Source organism: Triturus cristatus, chromosome 11, assembly GCF_964204655.1.
Source record: "Triturus cristatus chromosome 11, aTriCri1.1, whole genome shotgun sequence".
Lineage (NCBI taxonomy): Eukaryota > Metazoa > Chordata > Amphibia > Caudata > Salamandridae > Triturus > Triturus cristatus.
Window position 1 is genome coordinate 533813056 of NC_140594.1, and position 22613 is coordinate 533835668.

The 22613-nt window shown below is 42.2% G+C and overlaps 1 protein-coding gene across 1 annotated transcript in view; it reads right to left on the reverse strand.

The window, feature by feature from the left end:
• LOC146784531 (tetraspanin-15-like) overlaps nt 1-22613 on the reverse strand; it is a 284252-nt gene that overhangs the window by 62781 nt on the left and 198858 nt on the right. The window contains exon 4 of the mRNA XM_085633458.1: nt 21146-21241. Coding sequence (XP_085489584.1) covers nt 21146-21241 — 96 coding nt within the window. The remainder of the gene's footprint in view (nt 1-21145; nt 21242-22613) is intronic.

Consider the following 22613-nt stretch of genomic DNA (forward strand, 5'->3'; position numbering starts at 1 on the left):
TTTGCTTTACTAGGCTTATCCAAGGGACCAAACATCAAACTAATTTGAATATGTCCATATACAAAGCTTCTCTAAGAGCCGAACAACCACTGATGTATGTCATCCCCTCCTTGAAGATAGGCACCAAGTCTTGGGTTTTGTGGATGGCATCTTTTACATTGGACTCAATACTCCTGCTGCCATCAGAGGTCTAGCTGCGCTCCCAGATTCCCATTAAATTTGGATGTCGGAACTGACGTGCGCTGGCTAGTCCTCAGGCAAGCATTTTTTTTTTAACTTTGTTCTGAGAGGTTCTTGCTGTTTTAAAAATGTATTTTATGTTTAAACCCTTACTGCCCTGATAGTAGTTTAAAGCTTTGCTTACTTGCGTCGCAATGCGCTCTCTATTCCACTGTGGTCTTTACCGTTTGTTGTGGAGAGAGCTCTCTATTTTACCCACTTCCTTTTGGGTGCTATAGGGGTCAGCGGTGTAGCTGCGGTCCCAGGTTCCTATTAAATGCGGATGTTGTAGCCGGCACGAAGCAGACACGCCGACTGCGTGCCAAAGGCACGTCGAAGGCAAGCCCGTCTGTGCCCAACCATCACCAGGATGCCTGCTCCTCTCACTCCAGATACAGGTACTCAACTAAAATTACCTATTCTGCTGGGGAACTAACCCTTAGTTTAACTTGTCAGGTCGAATTGACAGTTTAAAGCTACACACACAGGCTGCGAATTGGCAATTTAAAGCTGCACATACAGGCTCTGCAGTGGCAGGCCTTAGTCATGTTTAAGGGGTACTGAAGTGGGTAGCACAATCAGTGCTGCGGGCCAACTGGTAGCATTTAAATTTCAGATCCTGAGCACATATAGTGCACTTTACTAGGGACTTATAAGTACATTAAATATGCAAAACAGGTGTAAACAACAAATTATACCATGTTATAGGGTGCGCACATGCAGTTTAGCACTGGGTTAAGTGATAAAGGCCCCATAGTCTTAAAGCCAACAAAAAATGAAGTCAGAAAAAAAAAAAGAGGAGGAGCAAGACAAAAAGTTTGGTGCTGACCCTGCAGAAAGGGCCATTTCCAACAGACAGGTATCAATACGGTCCTATACTGACATTGTAAAGTTTTGCATAATAAGTTTACAAGTAGATGTTATCTATTTGAAACAAAGAGTACATATTTTTGTTTAAACTACAACCATCTCAGGTACTGGTATCAACTGCTTAACTCTCTCAAAGTGCAAAGGCATAAACTGCGGTATTATTACTTTTTAGGTCTGGCGTTAGCCAAGACCTTTTGATTTTACAAAAATAATATGTATACTATACTTACCCAAAGATGCTTTCTGCCACCTCTCTATACAGATTGGACTGTTGTTGTGGGATGTCCATTTTGCTTTCGCCCACAACAGCATACAAAATGGGGCAATGGGTCAGTGTACTTAAGCCTCTGGTTAACGTCACATTGAGTGACTGCATTTTGCTCTCTCACAGGGTGGACATCCGCACACATAGTTCCTTTTAATGCCAGTGTTGCCTGATGTGATAGCAGATCGCATTTGAAATGAGAGCAGGGCACATTCCAGCTTAATCAGTTCCTGTCTCCTTCGAATGCTGTAATGAATTCCTTTTGAAGTGAACTGCTGCTATTTCGCTGTATACCATATTGTGTTCCTGGTTATAGTTTCACCAATGGTTGTTTCGTAAACTTTGCCCAGGAAGAAAACCAAACTCATTTAATTTGCAGCACACTTGTTACAGTTTTATTTAATCATAGGTGGGTGTAATTTGGATTTTAGTATCCAAAATATTATACTGTGAACCGGTCTTTATTTTTGCCTTCTTTCTTTTTTTAACCTTCTTTCCGTCTTTATTTCTTTTTTGCCTTCTTTCCTTTTTTCTTTACTTCTTTCTGTTTTGCAGTCTTTCTTTCATTCTGTACTTCTTTATTTATTTTTCTTCTTTCTGTTTGCCTGCTTCTTTTCTTTCCTTCTTTTTCACCTTCTCATTCTGACCACCACCATTAATGGCCCTTTTACCGAACAGTGACACAATACATGAACTGTGACCTTTGTCCTAACAAAGATCTTGTCTGATATTCGAAGCAGGGGTTGAGACATTGACGGTACGAAGGCACCAGAATGTTAAAAAGGTATTCGGTCTAAACAGCAACTGCTGTACCTTTTTTAACTGCTATTTTGGGTATTTAGACTATCAGAAACAGAAATTTCGTGGACCAAAATATCGTGTCAAGAATATCTAGGACACAAATATCGTGAGGGTAAGTTTCTATAGGTAAGCAAAGTTTTACTATATATAACTCCACATATAAGTAACAAGACGATATATCAATATATATTTTCAGGGTACATAGATGTGGAGTTAGAAAGAGTAAATCTATACTTACTTACATAATATATATATTTATATAGATATTACCTACTGGCGGTCGCCAGAAGGTAGTTATAGTTAGGACCTAGTTACCATAGGAAAATCGCAACATTCTATTCCCAATAACTTTGGCGCCGATTGACGAACCTTCGCAAAATGTTCAAAACTCGTGGGGTGCTCCGGTCTGCTCCTACCTTGAACGTTTCGGGGTGATTCTGCAAGCGGGGGCTGAGAAAAAAGGGGGGGTCCCAAAACGTGTTTTCTCCATGCAATTATCCATAGGAACCTTTAGTCGCAGCTACAGCCCGAACTGCTGAACGGAATTACACCAAATTTGGCAAAAAGGTAGCCCTTGGTTCAGAGTCGTGCCTTTTAGTTAAATGGTGTAAATCTGTTCAGAAGTTTTAAAAATATTAATGGAAAAAGAAATATATGTATCTGGGTGTAGCCTAACCACACATCTCATCGTGAGATCTGATTGGCTGTCAGCACTTCATCCAAGAAGTGTTGGCAGTCATCTTGGGACCAATATACATGATAGCACATCATTAAAAAGCATTGCAGTGAATAGACAGTTTTAAGACTTTAGTTACATTATAAATCATTTGTTGATGGTACCATACTCATTTTAGGAATTGTGGTGTGTTCTAAGGTGATTTTACCATGTGAAAAAGTCTTCTGCTGGGATATCATGAATCATGTTTGAGAGAAAATTATTGTCTCATGCTTTTCGCACAGATGTTTGGAAGGTGATCTATAAGCTAAACTGAGAGCATATTGTCTGTAAATTCAAATTATCTTTCTCAGTCATGTGAGAACGAAGTCTGATATTTTCAGTAAAACATGTACATCGAACAAGGGCAGAGACTGTCAGTTGATTCCTTTGTGTTCTACTGCAGCTTCCCAGAGTGTTGTAAAGAACAACTAGAGCTCTAACAGTCCTACTTATGACAAACGTATTGCACACCTGAAGCCATCTTGATTGGAATAAAGTGGTAAATCTTAAAACATTTAATTTAAAAAGGAACAAAATGAGGGGGTTCATTTTGCCATAGAAAGTATGATTAGTGCTGCAGAAAGAAAAATTAGGGCACATTTTGAGTGACTTCTAAAATCCTCTTCTATTTCATTAAAAAATTCTGACATGCAGACTGAAACATGCACTTTCAATACCACCAGCAGACTTCACTTGTGAGCAGTAGCTTTACTGCAGTGATCTAATGAGCAACTGGAGTGCTAACATTCTGAATTAATGGCAAATGGGTGACACATCTGAATGCCTTCTTGATGGAATCAAAGTAAAACACTGAAAGTTTTTCCTACTGAGGAGACTGTAGTAAATGGAGAAATTAGGAAATTTCATAACAAATAAGTCTCCCAAGATGGCCACCAGAGACAAAAGAGCCCAAATTTAGCACAAATATCTCCCAGATGTAGCCCAATGACAAAATGTCACCGAGTGTTCTAAAGAACAACTAGAGCGCTAACAGTCTTACTTATGACAAAAGTATGGCACACATGAAGACATCTTGATAGGAATAAAGTGGTAACACTTAAAACATTTGGTTCGCAAAGGAACAAAATGAGGGGGTTCATTTTGCCATAGAAATTATGATTAGTGCTGCAGAAAGAAAAATTAGGGCACATTTTGACTTCTCAAATCCTCTTCTATTTCATTAAAAGATTCTGACATGCAGACTGAAACATGCACTTTTAATACCAGCAGCAGACTTCCCTGGTGAGCAGTAGCTTTACTACAGTGATCTAATGAGCAACTAGAGTGCTAACATTCAGAATTGTTGGCAAATGTGTGACATATCTGAATACCTTCTCGATGGAATCAAAGTAAAACACTGAAAGTATTTCTTACTGAGGAGACTGTAGTAAATGAGGAAATTACATAACAAATAAGTCTCCCAAGATGGCCACCAGAGACAAAAGAGCCCAAATGTAGCACAAATATCACCCAGCTGTAGCCCACATGTAGCCCAATGACAGAAGTGTGCAAAACACTTTATTTTTTGTGTTTTTGCAGTTTTATATAGTGCAGACTTGTCAGGTATTGGAGTGCTTTACATGAGCATTGGTTACATCACACAAGAACAAATTCATTTTGGTTGTAGACATGGGGCAATTAAGTGATTTCACCAGAATCATAGGATGTCAAGCTGAAGCAGAAACTCCAACCTGGTTCCCCAGTTGCAAAGTCTGCAGCTCTGGAAGGAACACCACATCCTCTCCCCTAAGTGCAACATTTAATCAAGTTGTCAACTGGATAAAAAAACATAAAGATAACAAATAATTTAAAAGTGCTTTGTGGCTATTTGAAAACTCAGAAAATATGTCCTCATTTTAGTTTTTTAGAGCACTAACCATAATTTTGATGCAAATAAGACCCTCTCAGAGATGTAATTTCTAAAGGAAATGCTCTAGGTATTACAGTTTTGATTACATCAAGATGACGTCAGGCGTGCCACACTTTTGTAATAAATATAGAATGTTAGCAATCTAGTTGTTCATTAGGATACTGTTGAGAGGCAGAGGCCAGGGGCACGGACTCTGAAAATTGAAGGCAGGTAGGAGGGTGCAGAGGCAACAATTTGACCAAACTGGGCAGGCAGGAAGGGCAGTGGCAGCTCAACAGACTATGGAGGGCAGTGGAAAGGGGGGCAGGGGCAACAAACCAACAATACAGGACTGGCAAGAGAGGCTGTGGTAATATAATAGACCATTGTGGGCAGAAGGAAGAGGCAGTGGTAGCACAACCATACATGTCAACAGACCCGATTCAGCCAGGAAACGTCCAATGTTTTTAAGCCCAAATGGGCTTTATTTGATCTGTCTCCGGTCTACAATCTCCTCTTTTTCAATGTAAGTCAAAGGGGAAAATCAATACCCCAGTTTTTTTTAAATCTCCCTCTTACCAAGTTCAAAATGTTAGCAAGTATGGTACATTGGATCATGGAAGGCAGGAGGAATTGGGGTAGGGACATGGACTCGGATAACAGAGGACAGGAGGGACATGGAGAGGTGCACCAAACTGACACTACAGGGCAGGCACCAGGGTTTGCAGCAGCACAATACACCACACATGGCATGCGGGACGGGAGTGCAGCACAACAATCCATAGAAAGCAATAGGGAGGGGACAGGACCATGCACATGGACAACAGAGAACAGAGGGGAAAGAGGCAATGGTAGCTAGCTGACCATAATGGACAGACCGGAGAGAAAGCTGCAGCATAACAGACCGTAAAGGGCAGGAGGGACGGATCAGGGGCATTACAATGGAACAGACAAGCCAGGAGGGAGAGAATAGGGGTCTGCACATGGAAACAGAGGGCTGGGGGCAAGGAGGCAGGAGCAGCAAGATGACCATGGATGTCAGGCAGGATGTGCACTAGAAGCAAGACACACCATGGAGAGCAACAGTGAGACTATGATGGCATACACACAGACCATGGAGGGAAGGTGGGAGGGGGTCAGGGGCAGCTAGCTGACCACACTGGGAAGGTGGGAGGGGCCGTGGCAGCACAGAAGACCATGCATGGCAAGCGGGAGGGTTAGTGGCAGCACAATGGCTATGATGGGCAAGAAGGAGGGTGCAGGGGCATGCAAAAAGGACCATGGAGGATAGAAGGTAGAGTCAGGACCTGGGCACAGATAAGAGAGTTCAGGGGGAGGGGCCTCACAACAGACCACGCGGGGCAGGCAGGAGGAGCAGTTGCAGCGCAACAGACCAGGGAGGGCAGAAGGGTGTGGCAGTAAAATGGACCATGGAGGACAGGAGAAAGGGGACAGGGGCATGGAATGTGGACAGGCAGGGTGGAGGTGGCAGGGACGTGTTACAGTCATCTGACAATGCTAGGCAGGTGGGAGGGGAGTGGCAGCTCAACAGAACTCTGAGTAGATAGGAGTGGCAGGTCCATGGAACATGGTGGGCAAAAAGGATGGAGCAGGAGCATGCACAAAGACATCGGAGGAGAGGGGGAAGGAGAATAGAGGCAGCAAGCTAAGCACAGAGGCTAAGCAGGAGGTCAATGATGGGGCATAGAATTGGGCATTGGAGGGCAGGAGGAGTGGACTGGTACCTCATGCTAAATGGAGGGCAGTGGCAGCACATCAGACCATGCATGGCAGGAGGGAGGAGGCTAGTCCATGGATTCAGACAACAGAAGATAGGGAGGAGGTGAATGGGGCAGCAAGCTAACTGTTCAGAGGAGGTGGGAAGGCCAGTGGCAGAACAACAGCCACACAGCACTGTAATAAGGGAGCAGGGACATGGACTTGGACAGTGAATGGCTAGGAGGAGGGAAGGCAGGAGCAGCAAGCTTGGGTGGGGGCAGCACAATGCCAACCCCCCACCATCCATTTTGATATGCATCTTACTTAACGTTAAAAAAAAAAACTAGAAATTTGCAGGAAAAAACAAAGATTAGAGGGACGGTACAGTTAGACTCAGATTTCACTCATGCACAACCAGTGAAATTCAGCAGTTATAGTTACCTGAGCTAACTATAACTTACGCCTCCGCAATGTACTGCTAATGACCTCAGACATTACATCATTCATGACATGGTCAGTTACATCACTCATGACATCACTCATGACATCTCAAATGAGCTGTGAATGGAATGGAACTATAATTGCTAGAACTTTATTTAAGGGATAGTGTGTGTATATTAACACCCCTTTTTTACCTTTTCTTTCGTGTAAGAACCATTATAATACGCAACGTGCCCAGATTAATATGGCCGATAGCCTTTCACTTTAAAGTAATGTGTAGTCCATTGTTTATGTTGATGTTTGCAATTCTAAGTATGTTTATTATGAATAAGTCACGTTGACGAACATACAGGTATGGCGGTCAAGGGGCAAGATATGCTGAAATGACATTGTGTGCATATTAACACTTGTTTTCTTTTCTTTATTGTGTCCATTCCTGAATTTCTCACATCGTGACCAGGCCAATATGGCCGCCAGCTTTTTGGATTAAAGTAACGCACTGCTGATGACGTCACATATTACATCACTCATGACATGGTCAATGACATCACTGATGACATCACTGATGGCCTCTCAAATGACATCACTGATGACATCTACGTGATCATCTGATGCACCTCCTCACACCCTAAAATACAGACTACCATTCTCGAAACCATAGACCCACCAATACCAGTACAGCTACAATATTCTGTGCATTATGCATGCAGACCTCTAATCAGCTACATAGCTTTGATACAGTCTTTTAAATACTCAGTTAGTACCTATCCAGTCTAGGAATCCTTCTGTCTGTCCGATGCACTTCTCCATTCAACCATCCAGCACTATCTACGAATCCTATCACTCTGCCAATACCCACGCACTAATAAATTTAGCATGCACTCTCTTTGCAGCACTGAAATTACTCCAGTTATTAGTCATATACTTAAGGAATGGCCTAGCCACTAACACAAGTGCAGGTACAATATTTTGTACACAATGCATGCAGACCTCTAACCAGCTACATACTATTGATACGCTCTTCTAAATACCCAGTTAGTACCTATGCAGTCTAAGAATCCATCCGTCTGTCCCATGCACTTCTCCATTCACCAATCCAGCACTATCTACGTATCCTTACACTCCACCAATACCAAAGCACTTATAAATTCAGCATGCACTTTCTTTGCAACACTGAAATTACTCCAGTTATTAGTCGTATACTTAAGGAATGGCGTAGTCAAAAACACAAGTGCAGGTACAATATTTTGTACATTATGCATGCACACCTCTAACCAGCTACAAACTATTGATACACTCTTCTAAATACCCAGTTAGTACCTATGCAGTGTAGAAATCCTCCTGTCTGTCCCATGCATTTCTCCAATCACCCATCCAGCACTATCTACTTATCCTATTACTCTACCAATACCTAAGCACTTATACATTCACTATACACTCTGTAATATGTAATTATTCTGGATACTAGTCATGAACTTATGGAATGGCCTAGCTACTAACACAAGTACATCTATAATATTTTGTGCACTATCCAAGCAGCCCTCTAACTAGCTACATACTATTGATTTTTTTTTGATTTTTTTTGTTTGAGATTTAAACAAACTTTATTGGTTTTCTCAAGATTACAACTTCCGTCATCATCAGTACACTGCATAACATAACAATATCGACAGATGCTTCAAAGAGGCTCTGACATAGGAAGCCGTGAGACAGATATCTACAGATTACCAATGGACCAATCTAACACGTGGCACCTGGAAGTGGTCCGGTTGTTGCGTCATCCACAATCCTGTTATTTGGTCTTCAGCAATCTTGCCTAACACCTCTCAGCCAGCAGTTCCTTAGTTAGTCCACCTCTGTGGAGGCGAGGAACCTCACCGTACTAATATCTAAGAGCAACAATGTGTGAGTGCAACACCTTGGAGCGTCCATTATCTTCAATATTTTACAATCGATGACTCAGTGAATTCGCTTTATCCAAACCAATCTTAAAAACAATTCCCCCCTCCCACCCGCTTTCCCCAACCCAACTGCCCCCCCCTATCCCTCTAGCTACATACTATTGATACACTCTTCTAAATACCCAGTTAGTACTCATGCAGTGTAGGAATCGTCCAGTCTGTCCCATGCACTTCTTTAATCATTTATCTACCAGTATCTACTTATTCTATCACTCCACCAATACGTAAGCACTTATAAATTAAGTGTTCACTCAGTTTGCAGCACTGTCATCATTCCAGTTACTAGTGGTATTCTTATAAAATGACCTAGGCACCAACACAAGTATACATAAAATATTCTGTGCATAATCCCTACAATTCTCTAAGCAGATACATACTATTGGTCCACTCCATTAAATACTGAAGTAGTACCCATGCAGCGTAGGATACCTCCTGTCAGTCTCATACAATTCTTCAATCACCCATCCAGCACTATGTTCTTATTGTATCAGTCTGCCAATACCTAAGCACTTATGGGGCAGATTTACAAGCACCCTGCGCTACCAGTACATCACTTTTTGTAACGTAGTGATGGCGCCAGGCACTCCTTCATATTTACAAGGAGAGGAACAGCCACCCTGCGTGGTTTTTGTTCTCCTTGTAAATACGACCCCTTAATACACAGAACTTTGCGTTGAAGGGGCGTCCCATAGGTGTTGCTGTGGGTGTTCCCACGCAACACCCATAGAAAAAGACACATCTCCAGATTTATGAAAAATCGTAAATCTGGAGAGGTGTGTGAATGCTGCGCCATCCTAGAGTTGGTGTAGCAAGGCGCAACGAGGAGAATTGTTTTAATTTCTCCTCATTTTTTCCTCTTTCAATGCATGCTGCATTCCACTGCATACATTGAAAGAGGAAAATGCCTTTACTGATTGTTTTTGTGCAGGAAGGGACACCTTCCTGCACAAAAACAATCTCCACACAACACAGATATCCTTGCACCATGGTGCAAGGGTGCCTGTGTCACCGCATGGCTGCAGTTTGTGCAGCACTGCAGAGGGAAGCACAGAGTTGCAACATATTCATGTACATATGTCACATCCCTGTGCTTCGAAGTTCCACAGTGCAGTGCAGCTAAAGAGCTTGCAGTGTCACGCTGAAGTACTTCCTCATAAATCTTCACCTATAAATTCACCATACACTACTAATGCATTCTTTCAGTCAATCATGCTGTATACATATATTCAACCAAACTTTCACACATTACTTTACAATTATAGTTCTTTCTTTAACCAGATAAGGTAGTTCTGATAAGAACTTTTTTTCCCTTCTTTTTTCTTTAGTATTTTTCTTTTTTTTACAATTTTGTATTTTTTGGGGTGTTTTTTTCAAAAAATGAACAAAAAAAAGAACAAATAAAACAGGAAACATTTGGAATTACTTACCATTCCAAAAACAAAAAAATTGAAAAATTAACAACGATTGTTGTGTTGTGCAGCACAAACTGCATCCACCGACTGCTCACTGAAGCATATAAGTTTCTTACACTTCACGCAGTGTTGCTCGAGAAAGGCGAATTCTGGCCTAATGTCCATTACAGGTCTTCCTGAGGATGCTCCAGATGTACTTGCCACAGCAGGTGAGGGGTTCAAAGCAGCTCACCTCATTTCCTCCCGAGCAAGATTGAGAGGATGTGTGGTCTGGAGATGGCTGTACATAGAAGCAGTGCCACAAGAGTATTTTCTTTCACTGCCTCATGACAGGACTCGGTCACAAATTTTGCACGTCACCTTTTTCTCATTTACTTTCTTCTCTCCAGGTGGAAAAGTGAAGAATTTACATACGACAGATTCCGGCCTCTGTGGACGTGGTGCCTCCTGCAAGAATTCTTCTTTAGAAGATGCTTCCTCCTGCTGCTGCTGTCCAGATGCCATTTTGTTTGATATTTTTTGAAAAACACCAAAAAAAACAAGCAAAAAGGGTTCTTGTACTAAAAGAGATGTCTCTCTAAAGATGCTCCAACAAGAATGATTAAAATGGGTGGGGTCCTTCAATAGTTACAGTGGGAAATGGTATGAACCAATGAAATCTTTTTTTTTTAGGTCACATGGGATCCGCGCACTCTGCGCTCACGAAGCACACACTTTCGAAAATATATTTACAAATAACATAAGTTTATTATAAGTACAAATATATTATTTTTATGAATATCTTAGAAAGTCTCTTGCCCTAATATGTATATTAAACACACATACATATCATTTTAGAACATAAAAACATTTTGCGGGAGTCGCGCACCCAGCGTGCCCCAACACGTATATGACGTCACGCGGGACCCGCCACCGCGCAAGCGTCATGTACCGTAATGCGCATGTGCAGCAAATGCGCGGGAGCAGGAGTCGCGGACTGGCCGCATACCAATCGCGCACATCACGTAATATTAAATGTATATGATGTAACTGAAAAACACGCAGCCGTCGCACACCGTACGCGGATCCTTCACGACGTTTCTAAAATAGCGGCTAGAATCCGCGCACCCACCGTGATGTGTACGATTTTGGGTGCGCGACTCCGAAAAACAATTGGAAACATTTTTGTTTAAAAAGAAAATAATATAAATATATTAAAATAAAAATATAAACAATATTTCAGTTTATTTTTTTAATTTATTTTTGCATTTGTCAGAAAAATATATAATGTTATTTAATGAATAAAATATTTATTAATAAACAGTTAAACTGTAGAAAATCAGTACAAAAAATAGGTATAACTACTATTACACTTAAAAATTAGCATTTAAAAAACCTTTGAAATTCATTGAAAAAACCATAGGTTTCAGAGACGATATAGTTAGAAATCAGCATTTAAAAAACCTTAGAAATTCACAGAAAAAAACATAGGTTTCAGGGGTGTTATAGTTAGCTGGACATTTCACTCCTACAAAACCATAGAAATTCCTCCGTTATGGTTAGTTCTGCTAACTATAACTCGCGCGCCCGCAATGCACTGCTGATGATGTCACATATTACATCATTCATGACATGGTCAGTGACATCAGTAGGCTGTTTGAAAGGATTTGGTGTTCACGGCTGGCCCTGCTATAGTTTTCACCATTTGACTGAGCCAAACATCGGCAAGGCAGCTTCACATTGGGCAACCTTTTTCAAGGTACGTAGATGTGGAGTTAAGGATAGTAAATCTTTACTTACCTATTTGCACTTACATTCTTTCTATTTTGCTCCTCAATATTTTTGACACGATAATATGTCCACACAATATTTTCCCATATTCGGTCACTGATCCCTGTTTTTGCTCACTTGACAACATTGGCTTTTGCACAGAATCATCAGACCCGATTTTTTTCTCTTTTTTTGTTACTAGAATTAACTCAGCTATTTTATAGTCTGTGTGTTCTGTACATTTTTGCTGATGTATTCACAGTCAATGACTACAGGCTGTAAAACCATCAACCACAAATAAATGTCCCCACAGGGAACGCCATTCACTAGGCTCCCTCAGGTCCCTGCTTCTTGATCCCTTATAATCAACTGCGACGATTGATTTTCCTTTCGGCTCCATATATATCTTCCCAGACTATATCTACATTTGGGTCCTGTGCTTCTAAGCACTCTTGATTGTGGTGAGATGGTGGATTTCCAACAAAGAGAAGGCTAAGCCGCAGAGTCCTCAGCCTGCTGAAAGAGGGGATGTGGGGCAGTTGGCTGGGATGATTTGCTGTCATGTGACACAGTATTATGAGATTTGCAGGTTGAGAGAAAGAATTGCCGGTGCTCATTAAATTGCATTTTAGCTCAAAAGTAAGAATGTATTTCTTTTGTGTTGCATGGAAAGGACAGGTGCCATTTTCAGTTGCAATCTCTGTGCTAGTTTGCTTTTTTCTGCTGCTTCTTTTGTTAACTAGTGGTAAAACCTGATATTTTTACATATTTTTCTAGATCTTTCGCAAAATATTATTAATACCCGATATTTTAAATCTAGGGTGCGATTCGTTTTCACCCTTCTGTAAGTTAATTGGGTCATTCAAGGAGTACAGACATATTTATTGCCATCAGGTAGGAAGCACTGGGTTGTAATCCCACTGGATAATTTATCGACTTCTATTTAAGCGTCTTAATTTTATAATGTGGTTTTGTATTCCTAATTTACTTTAACTCAGGTTTTAGAAGCTATGTGTGGTTTGTGATGGATCACTGGTGTCCAGGCTGCAGTACATAGATGTGCAGCCTAGAAATACTGTGATTTATCAAATGTGTTATACAAGTGTTTTCAGAACTTCATGTTTTGCTTTGTTTCGGTTATAGTCCTATTTCAGAGTGGTGCAAATTCCCTCACCCTGTGTCCTCGTAGGCCTTCATTCCCAGTTTGGTCATAACCACGACTGGAGCTCAGCCTCGAATTTTGCACCCAAATTGGGATTCCTACTTAGGATGAAATTGCACACCTATTAAATACCATATAAAGGGATTTCAGAATTTAGCCGGAGCGCAATTTGTGCCTGGAATAGCTTATTAAATGGCATGAGACCCCAAGTGAAGTTGCCACAACCCTGTAAACATGATAAAGGGCGAGATCTCCCCTTCAGTGAGGATCAACCCACTCATCCCTTGGATAATGGTGTGAGATCAGCTTCTGGAATATGAGGGTCGCTGACAGTTGTAACATGAAATAACCATTCATGACTCCACTTTTACTGAATTAATTATAGTATCATCTAGTACAGGTGTCTTTTTAATCGCTAGCTCGCTTGTCGTTCTGGTCCTATTTCATTCATTCCTATTTTTCTAAAGTCTAGTGTGGAGTCCTTTTTGTGGTGTTTTTACTGTGTTACTGTACTTCATATGTTGCACAAATACTTTACACATTGCTTGTGGGGATACGCCTGACTACTCTGTGCCAAGCTACCAGGGGGTGAGCACAGGTTATCTTTGGTGTGTAACTAACTTCCCATAACTAGAGCGGTGGATTCTGCCTGGCTTAGGTGCATAACCCAGCCAACCAGAAACCCCATTTCTAACAATGACTTGTTTTTGTCACTTTAGTGCAGGGCTCCCTCTACACATGCTCCGTACTCTTATGTATGTCCCAATCCAATGACCAAACTTGTTCCAATTTTTTGGAACAGCAAAGGATTAGGAAGGAGTTTTGGTAACCACTTTGCTGCCTTCTTTTAACATCAAAAAAGGAATCAAGATTAAGCTAGCCATTGTTAAGTCAGGTCAAGAATGTCTTACCTTATGGGTCACAAGTGCTAAAACAAACAACATTTGTAAAGGAAATGAGGCCTACTATTTAGTACCTTCCAACTACCACAGAGCCCTTAGGGGGCAGCACCCAATGTATAAACTTTGTTATACATGACTTCCAGTAGCGGTGCGTCCATTGGGGCGGTGGGGCGATGCCCCACTAACCCACTAGCCAGCCAGCACAATGAGCACAGAATCAGACAAGTCAAAGAGAAATACTCGAGAGTCCGCGCGCTGCGCGCGCTCGCAGTCAGCACAAGCAGTCGGCATTATGTTTTCGCAGAATCGCGGCGCTGAAGGGGGTGGTGGGTGGGGGCGGGGCTGAGTGACAGCAGAAGCAGCTGCTGCAATAGTGCGGGTAAGTGTGCATGCTCGATTTTGGGATATGACCATCCCGAACATGCACACTTCCCAAGTTATGATAGCATTGGCCAATAGGTAGCCACTGAAGCCAGGAAAGCGAGTGGGGGGGGAGTCGGAGCCGAGGGTTGCTTCAAGCAGCAGCCCCCGGTCTCCTAATGGGCGAGCCGTCATCCGTGCTCTAGCCAATCCTGGCGCTGCTAATGCAGCGTCTGGATTGGCAGAGACACCGCGCAGCCTGAGCCTGAGGGCAGGCATTTGCCGCATTGGGTGATGCGCGTCGGTGGGGTGGCCCTGCCGCTTTGCCGCACTGTGATTGGCCATAGATTTGTGACGTGACCTCGCTTGCGCAGGCTCCGTCACGGTCACCGCGTTGTTACTCAGTGCCACGAGGAGTCGACACCACTGAGTGTGACCACGACGAGACCTCATGCGGTGCAGGCACAGGCTTACTACTTTCTGGCATTTCATTCTGAGAAGTGTGTGCGGTAAGGGCCTCCAGTTGCCGCCGCGGTGCCAGGCTGCACTCCTTGAACATTTAAATAATAGAATATTTGTAATGGTTTTCGTTTGGGAGCACTGAGCTTGTTTTCAAATCTTTGATATAAATACATAATCCTCCTGCTCTAATACAGAGAAACCCATGTATTATATATACAGTGCGGGCACAGCGATCAAACGACAGTACCCACACTATCGCCGGTTTGACCTTCGCGTTCATGTTTGTTATATCTTAAATGTACGTGTATGAAAATCTGTTAGCCTGACACATTTACGAGCACACACAGACAGCAATGCAGCATAGATAAGTTACACGGACAATGTCTGATGGGTTGGCACAGGGTGGATGTTCCTACACTCTACAAATGGTACTGAGGCGGTTATCAATGAAAGATGACAAAACGATCAATCCATCTCCCAGCTCCTTGGTGAGGTTGTGTTACCCAATAGTAAAAAAAAAAGTTAAAACCTAGAATGTTCAGCAAATGTTCTTTACGTGGCTTTTATTTATGAAAGATACTTTAGCGGTTCTAATACTAAACGGGTGTATTCCTTCCAAACTGGAGTCAATTAGCTCATTGCACAAGTGTAGGTATGTCACAATACTGGAGAATGGGATTATGAAACCATTGTTAACTGTTCTTCATTCACAGATTGACTTTTGTGACTGTCTCTGTCCATTGCTTCGATCATTGTCTGGCACTCATTCTATTACTTGTATTAAAGAAGACGGGCACAGAAAAATACAAATAAGATTACTTTTTCGTCTTGCAACTCTAATCCGCAAAAGGCACCTTGTGTTTTACCCACATTTGCTAGATTTGTGACTGGGGACCAAGGCTACAGTGGAAATAGTCTGGTTCTGGGACAGGGTTCACCACGTCCTCTGCCAGCCAGGGCTTTAAGTGGGCTGAAAAAACTGCGGGGTCTCTCAAAGGGACGTGTCAATGAAATTAAGGGCGTGGCTTAAAGACACCCAAGCTAAATCTGTGCTTAGCATAGTGTGCCGCCCGACTGGTATTTTGCTGTTTCTGTCATGGCATCCATCCAGATATATGATACAAAAAGTAACATTACACCTACAACAAGCCAGGACTATTGTCTTTGTCTGTGGTATTTAGTTTCATAAGATAAATAAGCAACAACTATGGCCTTGTTGTATATAATATTGAAAATGCTTCAGTTCTGATACGATGACACTGAAAGAACTAAAACGAGTCTCTTTGAAGTTACAACAAAGGCTTTGAGCAGTGGTACTGCTGCAGAGTTAAAAATAAAAAATGTCACCCTGATGGTAAGGGCAAAAAAATGAAGAGCCCAATAGGAACTCCTGTAGGTACCTGCTTTTTAAGAACTGCTCAGCACCAGCAAGACCAGGCCCACTTAAAGCCCTGCTGCCAGCCCACAATTGAAAGCAGCCGAGCTGGTGACTCGTAGCACCCTCACCCCGTGGAAACCAAACCCCTGAGGGTACAACAAATCTGTTCAGGAACGAACACCCTCCACTCGCTCCTCGACCCCAAACTGGAAACAGTCTGACTTTCGAAACAACCTCAAGGAGGAAGCCACCACGTTCTGTAAACAACAGCCAAGTGAAAGAACTGGATTCTGAAAGCAGCCCTGGTGGAAAACGTCCTGCTCCAGGTAAATAACTCTCAGTGACAAACAGGCCCACCCTAAAAATAAGCTTCAAGAGGTAAACAACCCAATTCTTGAACCATCCCACTCTCTTCCTTCTCTCGCAGAAATCCGCTGAATTTCTAGACTAGCTGCCCCGCCCCCCTGTCATTCCAGTCAAAAACATCAGTGGCCCTGACCCAACCAGTTAGCCCCCTCATGCCTGGAAAGCAAAGCTTGCCCCTCTCTACCCACCACAACCCCCTTCAGCGAAACCACCCTTGCTCTTACACCAGTCTCCCCTCTACTTATTTACCCACAACAGACATGCTCTGAAAATAATTCACTAGTAGAAAACAAGGGAGAAACAGCCCTGTTCTGGACTGTTTGAAGTAAAGAATTCTTATTCCTTGCTCAGTAGTGTCTCGGAGGCAGCATTAGTCATTTGAATTTGAAAGTTTCATAAATATTTATGTAATAATCGATACTCCCTGAGACATTGCCAATGCACTAATTATATAAACAGGCAGGCACCTAGGCCCATGAAGTTTTAAATTATGCAATGTCACTATATACTTATCTTTCACCGCAATCGCTGTAGCTTCAGATTTTTCATTTAATCGCATTTCAAGATAATGTTTACTTCAACAAGAGGGTTCTCGGTAGTACGTTTAGGGTTGGTACCAATAAAACATTCGCGCCGCAGTGTTTGCAACTCATCTCCCAGAACACTGCAAAATAACCCAGCCTTTAAAATGCTAATTTTCAGTATTGTCAGTGACACTGCATGGAAATCATGGGAGAAAGATGCAGTCTAAGGTATTGCAGCCTGTGCGAGAATTAATAACTTGTGAAAAGCAATTATTGAGCCATAAATTGAGCATAAAAACATCTCATGGAGGCATTTTAATTTAAAATCAAATCCAAAGCAAAAAAAAATCTTAACAAGCAGAAAAATGAGTGCTGTTTCAATAGCACTCCATTACCTTTGAAAAGGCCGCCTTATCGTATTACCTGGGTGAGTGCAGCTCTGGTTTTGATGGACCCGGCAGCAGATTTATGGAAATAACACAAAAATCTATAAATGCATTTTTGCGATGACAATGGTGCATATCGCCATTTACTTCGTCAAATACATAAGAATGCTCACCTGTGCTGCGCCCCAGCCTTCCAACAGTAAACAGACCCCAGATCATGCCGTCAGACCCAAATGTGGGATGCAAGATGCAGGACATGATTAACGGCCCCTTTCTGGGTCAGGGCACACTGGCTATCCAGCATCAGCACAGCCGAGTTAAAATGGAGAGCTGTAAATAATGTTTACTGAGGGCTGAGGCTCACAAGATGTCGGCACCCGATCTTTAAGTCAATAGGGTCTGCAGTATTGAAACGAGTTGTCCTGGCTGCTTCCATCCCACTCAATTAGGTAGATGGCTGTGACAGACTGAGCCCTGCGCAGACAACTGAGCACACGGTTATCGTCCACCAGTTTATTACAACCTACCGTCAAGTGGCGTAATAACCAGCAAAACAAGCCCTTTGCAAACAGTTTAGTTGTTTGTTAAATAAAAAACATCTGTGAGTAAGGTACTCAGAAATGCATTGTATCTCGAAGTCTGTTCTGAAGCTCTGTGGTTATACTGAATAAGCAGCTACCTATGTTATATGACATCTCTTTATTAATGTTATAACTGCACTTTCACAATTGCTTTATTAACCTTCCTGCTTTCTCAAATTTGCTTGAAAATGCACCATTTTTCTTCTCTTTTTTCAAAATTTTCGCGGGGGGAGCACCCCTCGAAACCCCCCTTATGGTGGTTCGGGCGCGCTCGCTACGCTCGCTCGCAACGGTGCAGTATACCAATCATTTTATGCCTCACCACTTCCAAATGTCACCAGCCGCCCCTGATGACTTCCATAGGAGGACTCCATCATTTCCGCCAGATTCTAAATCTGGTAGTTTGCTGCTATGATGTAGCAAATGTTGATAACATAACTTGTTAACCACTGTTGCTATGTCATGAAGGCCCTGCAGGCCAAGTTCTCAGGGCTCTTTGAGAGTGCAGTGCTGCTTGTCTGCTTTGACTGAAAGCACAAAGCCCAGCGGCAGGAGAAGGGAAGGAAGGCAGGGAAGATGGGGGTTGGTGACTGATGGCAGACAAAGTATATTTTTTCTTATTTGGAACAGGGACTTCCCCTGTGCAGCAATTGAAGGCTGGGGCAGATGACTTTGGGGGCCATATATAGCACAATATTACTGGAGGGTAAAAAATGGATTACCGGGATTTTTGTTCACCTCGGGGTCCCGAGTGACACCATAGACAACTTGAGCTCATTGTCGATTTAATGTCACTCAGAACCCCTTGGTAAAAAACATCCCGTAATTCACTGTTTCCCATCTATAATTCTATGTTATATATGGCTGGGGGGATGAATTTGTCTGTTTGATGGCTGAATATCAAAATTTACCAAAAGAGGTGTTGCAAGCATTTGACGAACAATTCATATGAGCTGCTAATTCCTTGTGTTTCTAAGCACTTTCCAAAAGACAGGTTTCATCAGTCCAAAGAAGACAAACATTTCTTAATTCAAACTTCGGTGGGTGGGTGATCTCTGTCAATGGATAAAGCCAGCTGGGAGAAGAGATGGGGATTTTGAGACCCTTTGCCCTGAAGAGGATTATCTGGGGTCTCAAGCAAATGTCACGGATGGGGGCACATGATCCATAAATGTTTTCATGGCCAACAGGATAGTGCAGCCCAGAGGTCCAGATGTGGGGGTACAGTCTGGTTGGGAGGATGGGACGAGAACATCCTGGTATAGGATAGATCCAGGATTGGGGACAGCCTCTGGCATCCGTTTTGCTGAATGAGTTGCAGGCTTTGTTGATTAAGGCAGACCGGAGATAGAAGAAGAGAAGGGGCTGAGTCATGCTCTCAATAGGAGTGATCTACTTGATTTCACACAAGGTCTGGCAATCTGATATATTTATTAAGTGCATTAATAAATGCAGTCTTTACAAACTCCTTTTGTAACCATATTACTTTGGTAACTTGAGGGTGGTTGTGGCCTACGACTGTGCTTCCTGCAGTGTGAAAGACAGCAAATCCCAGACAAGACCTACCACTGGGCAAATGGCATGGGATATTACTGAGTTGCCATTTCATTAACAACGCGAACATAAGAAAGGAAACTCAAAAAAACAGAAGCATAAAATGGGCAAAAATTGGAAAATGGAGTTCATTTAGCAACAAACATACAGCCTGATAATCAGTTGTGAAAAACGAGTTAACAAATATAGTGATATCTAAGACACAGGAACACGCTATAAGCTAGCAGTGAGACCAGAGAATACACAAACTTCAGTTTTACTCACCATAATGAAACACATATGTTAAAAAACGTTTAAGGGTAAGCAATCCACGGGAATGTTAAAACATTATCAATGTGCACAAAAATGTGCTATTATTTTAGAAAAACATTCGAACCATCAGCGTATTTAAGTCAAGTCGATTTGATGTGAAGTTGTTGGAGAAGGCCACATCAATGCTTCAGGAGTAACACACATGAAACAAAGAGTAAATGTTGTGCAATATCCAGCACACAAAATCCCACTGTCATGAGACGTTAGAACCCAGGCACTTGGCACCCACCACAGGCGATCATACAATGGGGATTCAATTAGGACACCAAAGAGTAAAACAAAAATGTATTTTAAGAGCAAAGATACAGGGGTCAGCAATCTCCTGCACACTACAATGGTTCTACATTCCTCCACTGTCTATTACTATCTATGACAAAGTACCGGATCCCACTGTAACAAGATGCTGCTTGGGAAACCAACTCCATCAAAACAAGCAAATGCTTTTTCTTATTGGATGCTAATTCTGCTGCCGTGTGTTTCTGTGCTTACCACCACCTATGTCCCTTATCCTACTATCCAATTACTATGCAACCTACCCTCTTCCTCATCCACGCCACCAATACCCTCATCACGAGTGCCCCTGTTTTTCTCACTTTACCCCTCACTGCTGGGATTACAGATTTTTTTTAATTTTTTATTTTAGAGAGTTTTATATAGCGCGAACTTGACCCGAATCGGGTAGCAGGGCGCTTTAGATAGCACCAGTTGCGTTACATGAGGACACATGTGAACACGTGGTATGAGGATACCAAGCGTGATTATGTTAACTCTGAAGGGGGCGGGGTGTGATACCAGAGATTATAAGGGTCTCCGCAAGGCTAGCCTCAAAAGTAAGGAATCGCCTGAGAAACCCGAACGACTGCCCCGACTGTCTTTGCACATCCGAATGTCTCCCATGAGTTTCAGCAGCCGAAATACTGGTAAAATGCACCTCTTCCTCAGTGCTTCCGGCTCCAGGGGAATTACATGAACACATTGGAAATTGGTCTAACTCTCGGGCCACTTGCGTGGAATCAAATCAGTTTATCAATAGAGAGAACAACACAATCACACTATCAATTCAATCCTAACAATATGCGAAATATAATGTCTCGGAGAGTCGCATTCGGGCATGCAAGTATCAAACATGTACAGGCAAGTAATTATCCACTAACCTTTTTTTGTACGTAGTCCAAGATATTCTTGAAGTCTAGATCGTCGTAGTAGTGCTTGATTCCTTCCTGAATGTTTAATTGCATAAGTTCTTTCACCTGGAACATATTTAAGATGCAAAAGTTACATTAAACAAGGGTGTATTTTGATGGCAAACGTTGGCATCTCCATCATTCATGACGCGCAATGAGTGGCGTTCAGAATTAAAGGATTGTTGTTTTCCACCAATGGGCTCCAGGTGACACTTTTACTCAGGGAGACTATATATATTTATATTTTTTATATATTGTCCGATTGTTAATTTGTTTCAAATGCAATTATATTTGTTAATAAAGCAATAAAGACCTAATAACAATAATAATACGCAGGGAGTCAACATCTTAATAATAACAGATAAAGCGAGAAAAGCTGCCTAGTAGTTAATTGTACGAATGACAGAAGGCACTTAGGCTAGAAACAATCACATGCTCAAAGATAAACAGGATTGGAAATCTGTAGAGCTCATCGGTTTATTCGTTCTACTGCTTGCGATAAAGTGTCATTAAAATGTCTCATATGAGGACTTTATCTATCATACACTGGCACAATACAAACCGAGAATGGCGCACGTTTGAGTAATGAAAAGGCTACTGTAATCGAACGTTTCCGACTGACATGGCGGACAAGGGCAGGTTTTTGACAGAGGAGAACGTTCCCTCATAAGTGAGAGTGACCCACAACTGTCCCGTATTATTTTACTCCTGATGCTTGCTCGCATAGACTTTTTATTGGAATGAATTGTATTCTTTATATATGTTGTTTTGTGTGCGCGACTTTTATGGCCATTGGCCTTAATAAAGAATCTCTGACTTTGAGTAGTGAAAAGGCTACTTTATTATGCCACACCGGGCTGAGTGTTTTTGTATACAGGTGCAATAATGTAACAATCCACTAGATGGCAGCATTGCCCATGACAAGATCTGCAGCAGAACCTCTCAAACAAATTAGTGGTTATATGCTTTGTTCTCTATCTCTGCGCTGACTCACCACTAACAATACGTGCACACTGATATCCAACTGACTTTTGAAAGTACGTCAGACGTTTGACTTAGCAGCGTTTACGCACTTTACTAGATTATTTTTGGGCACGCGCAGCATAGGAAGAAACTGACCTCAAGTAGTTCAGGCATCCAGCAGAGGAAGAAAAGTGCAGGTGCATTTCTATATTATGGGTTTAACAAAACACGTAAAACCATATACAAGATCATTCCTTAAATATTTGTTTAGGCATCAACACTAACCCCTTCGCTGCTAGGCCTTTCTCCCCCACCCCGTGCTAAGCCTTTTTTTTGGCTATTTGGGGTAGTTCGCACTTAGGCCCCTGTAACTTTTTGCCCACATAAGCTATCCACGCCAAATTTGCGTCCTTTTTGTCCAACATCATGGGGATTCTAAAGGTACCCAGGGTTTGTGGATTCCCCTAGAGGGGGC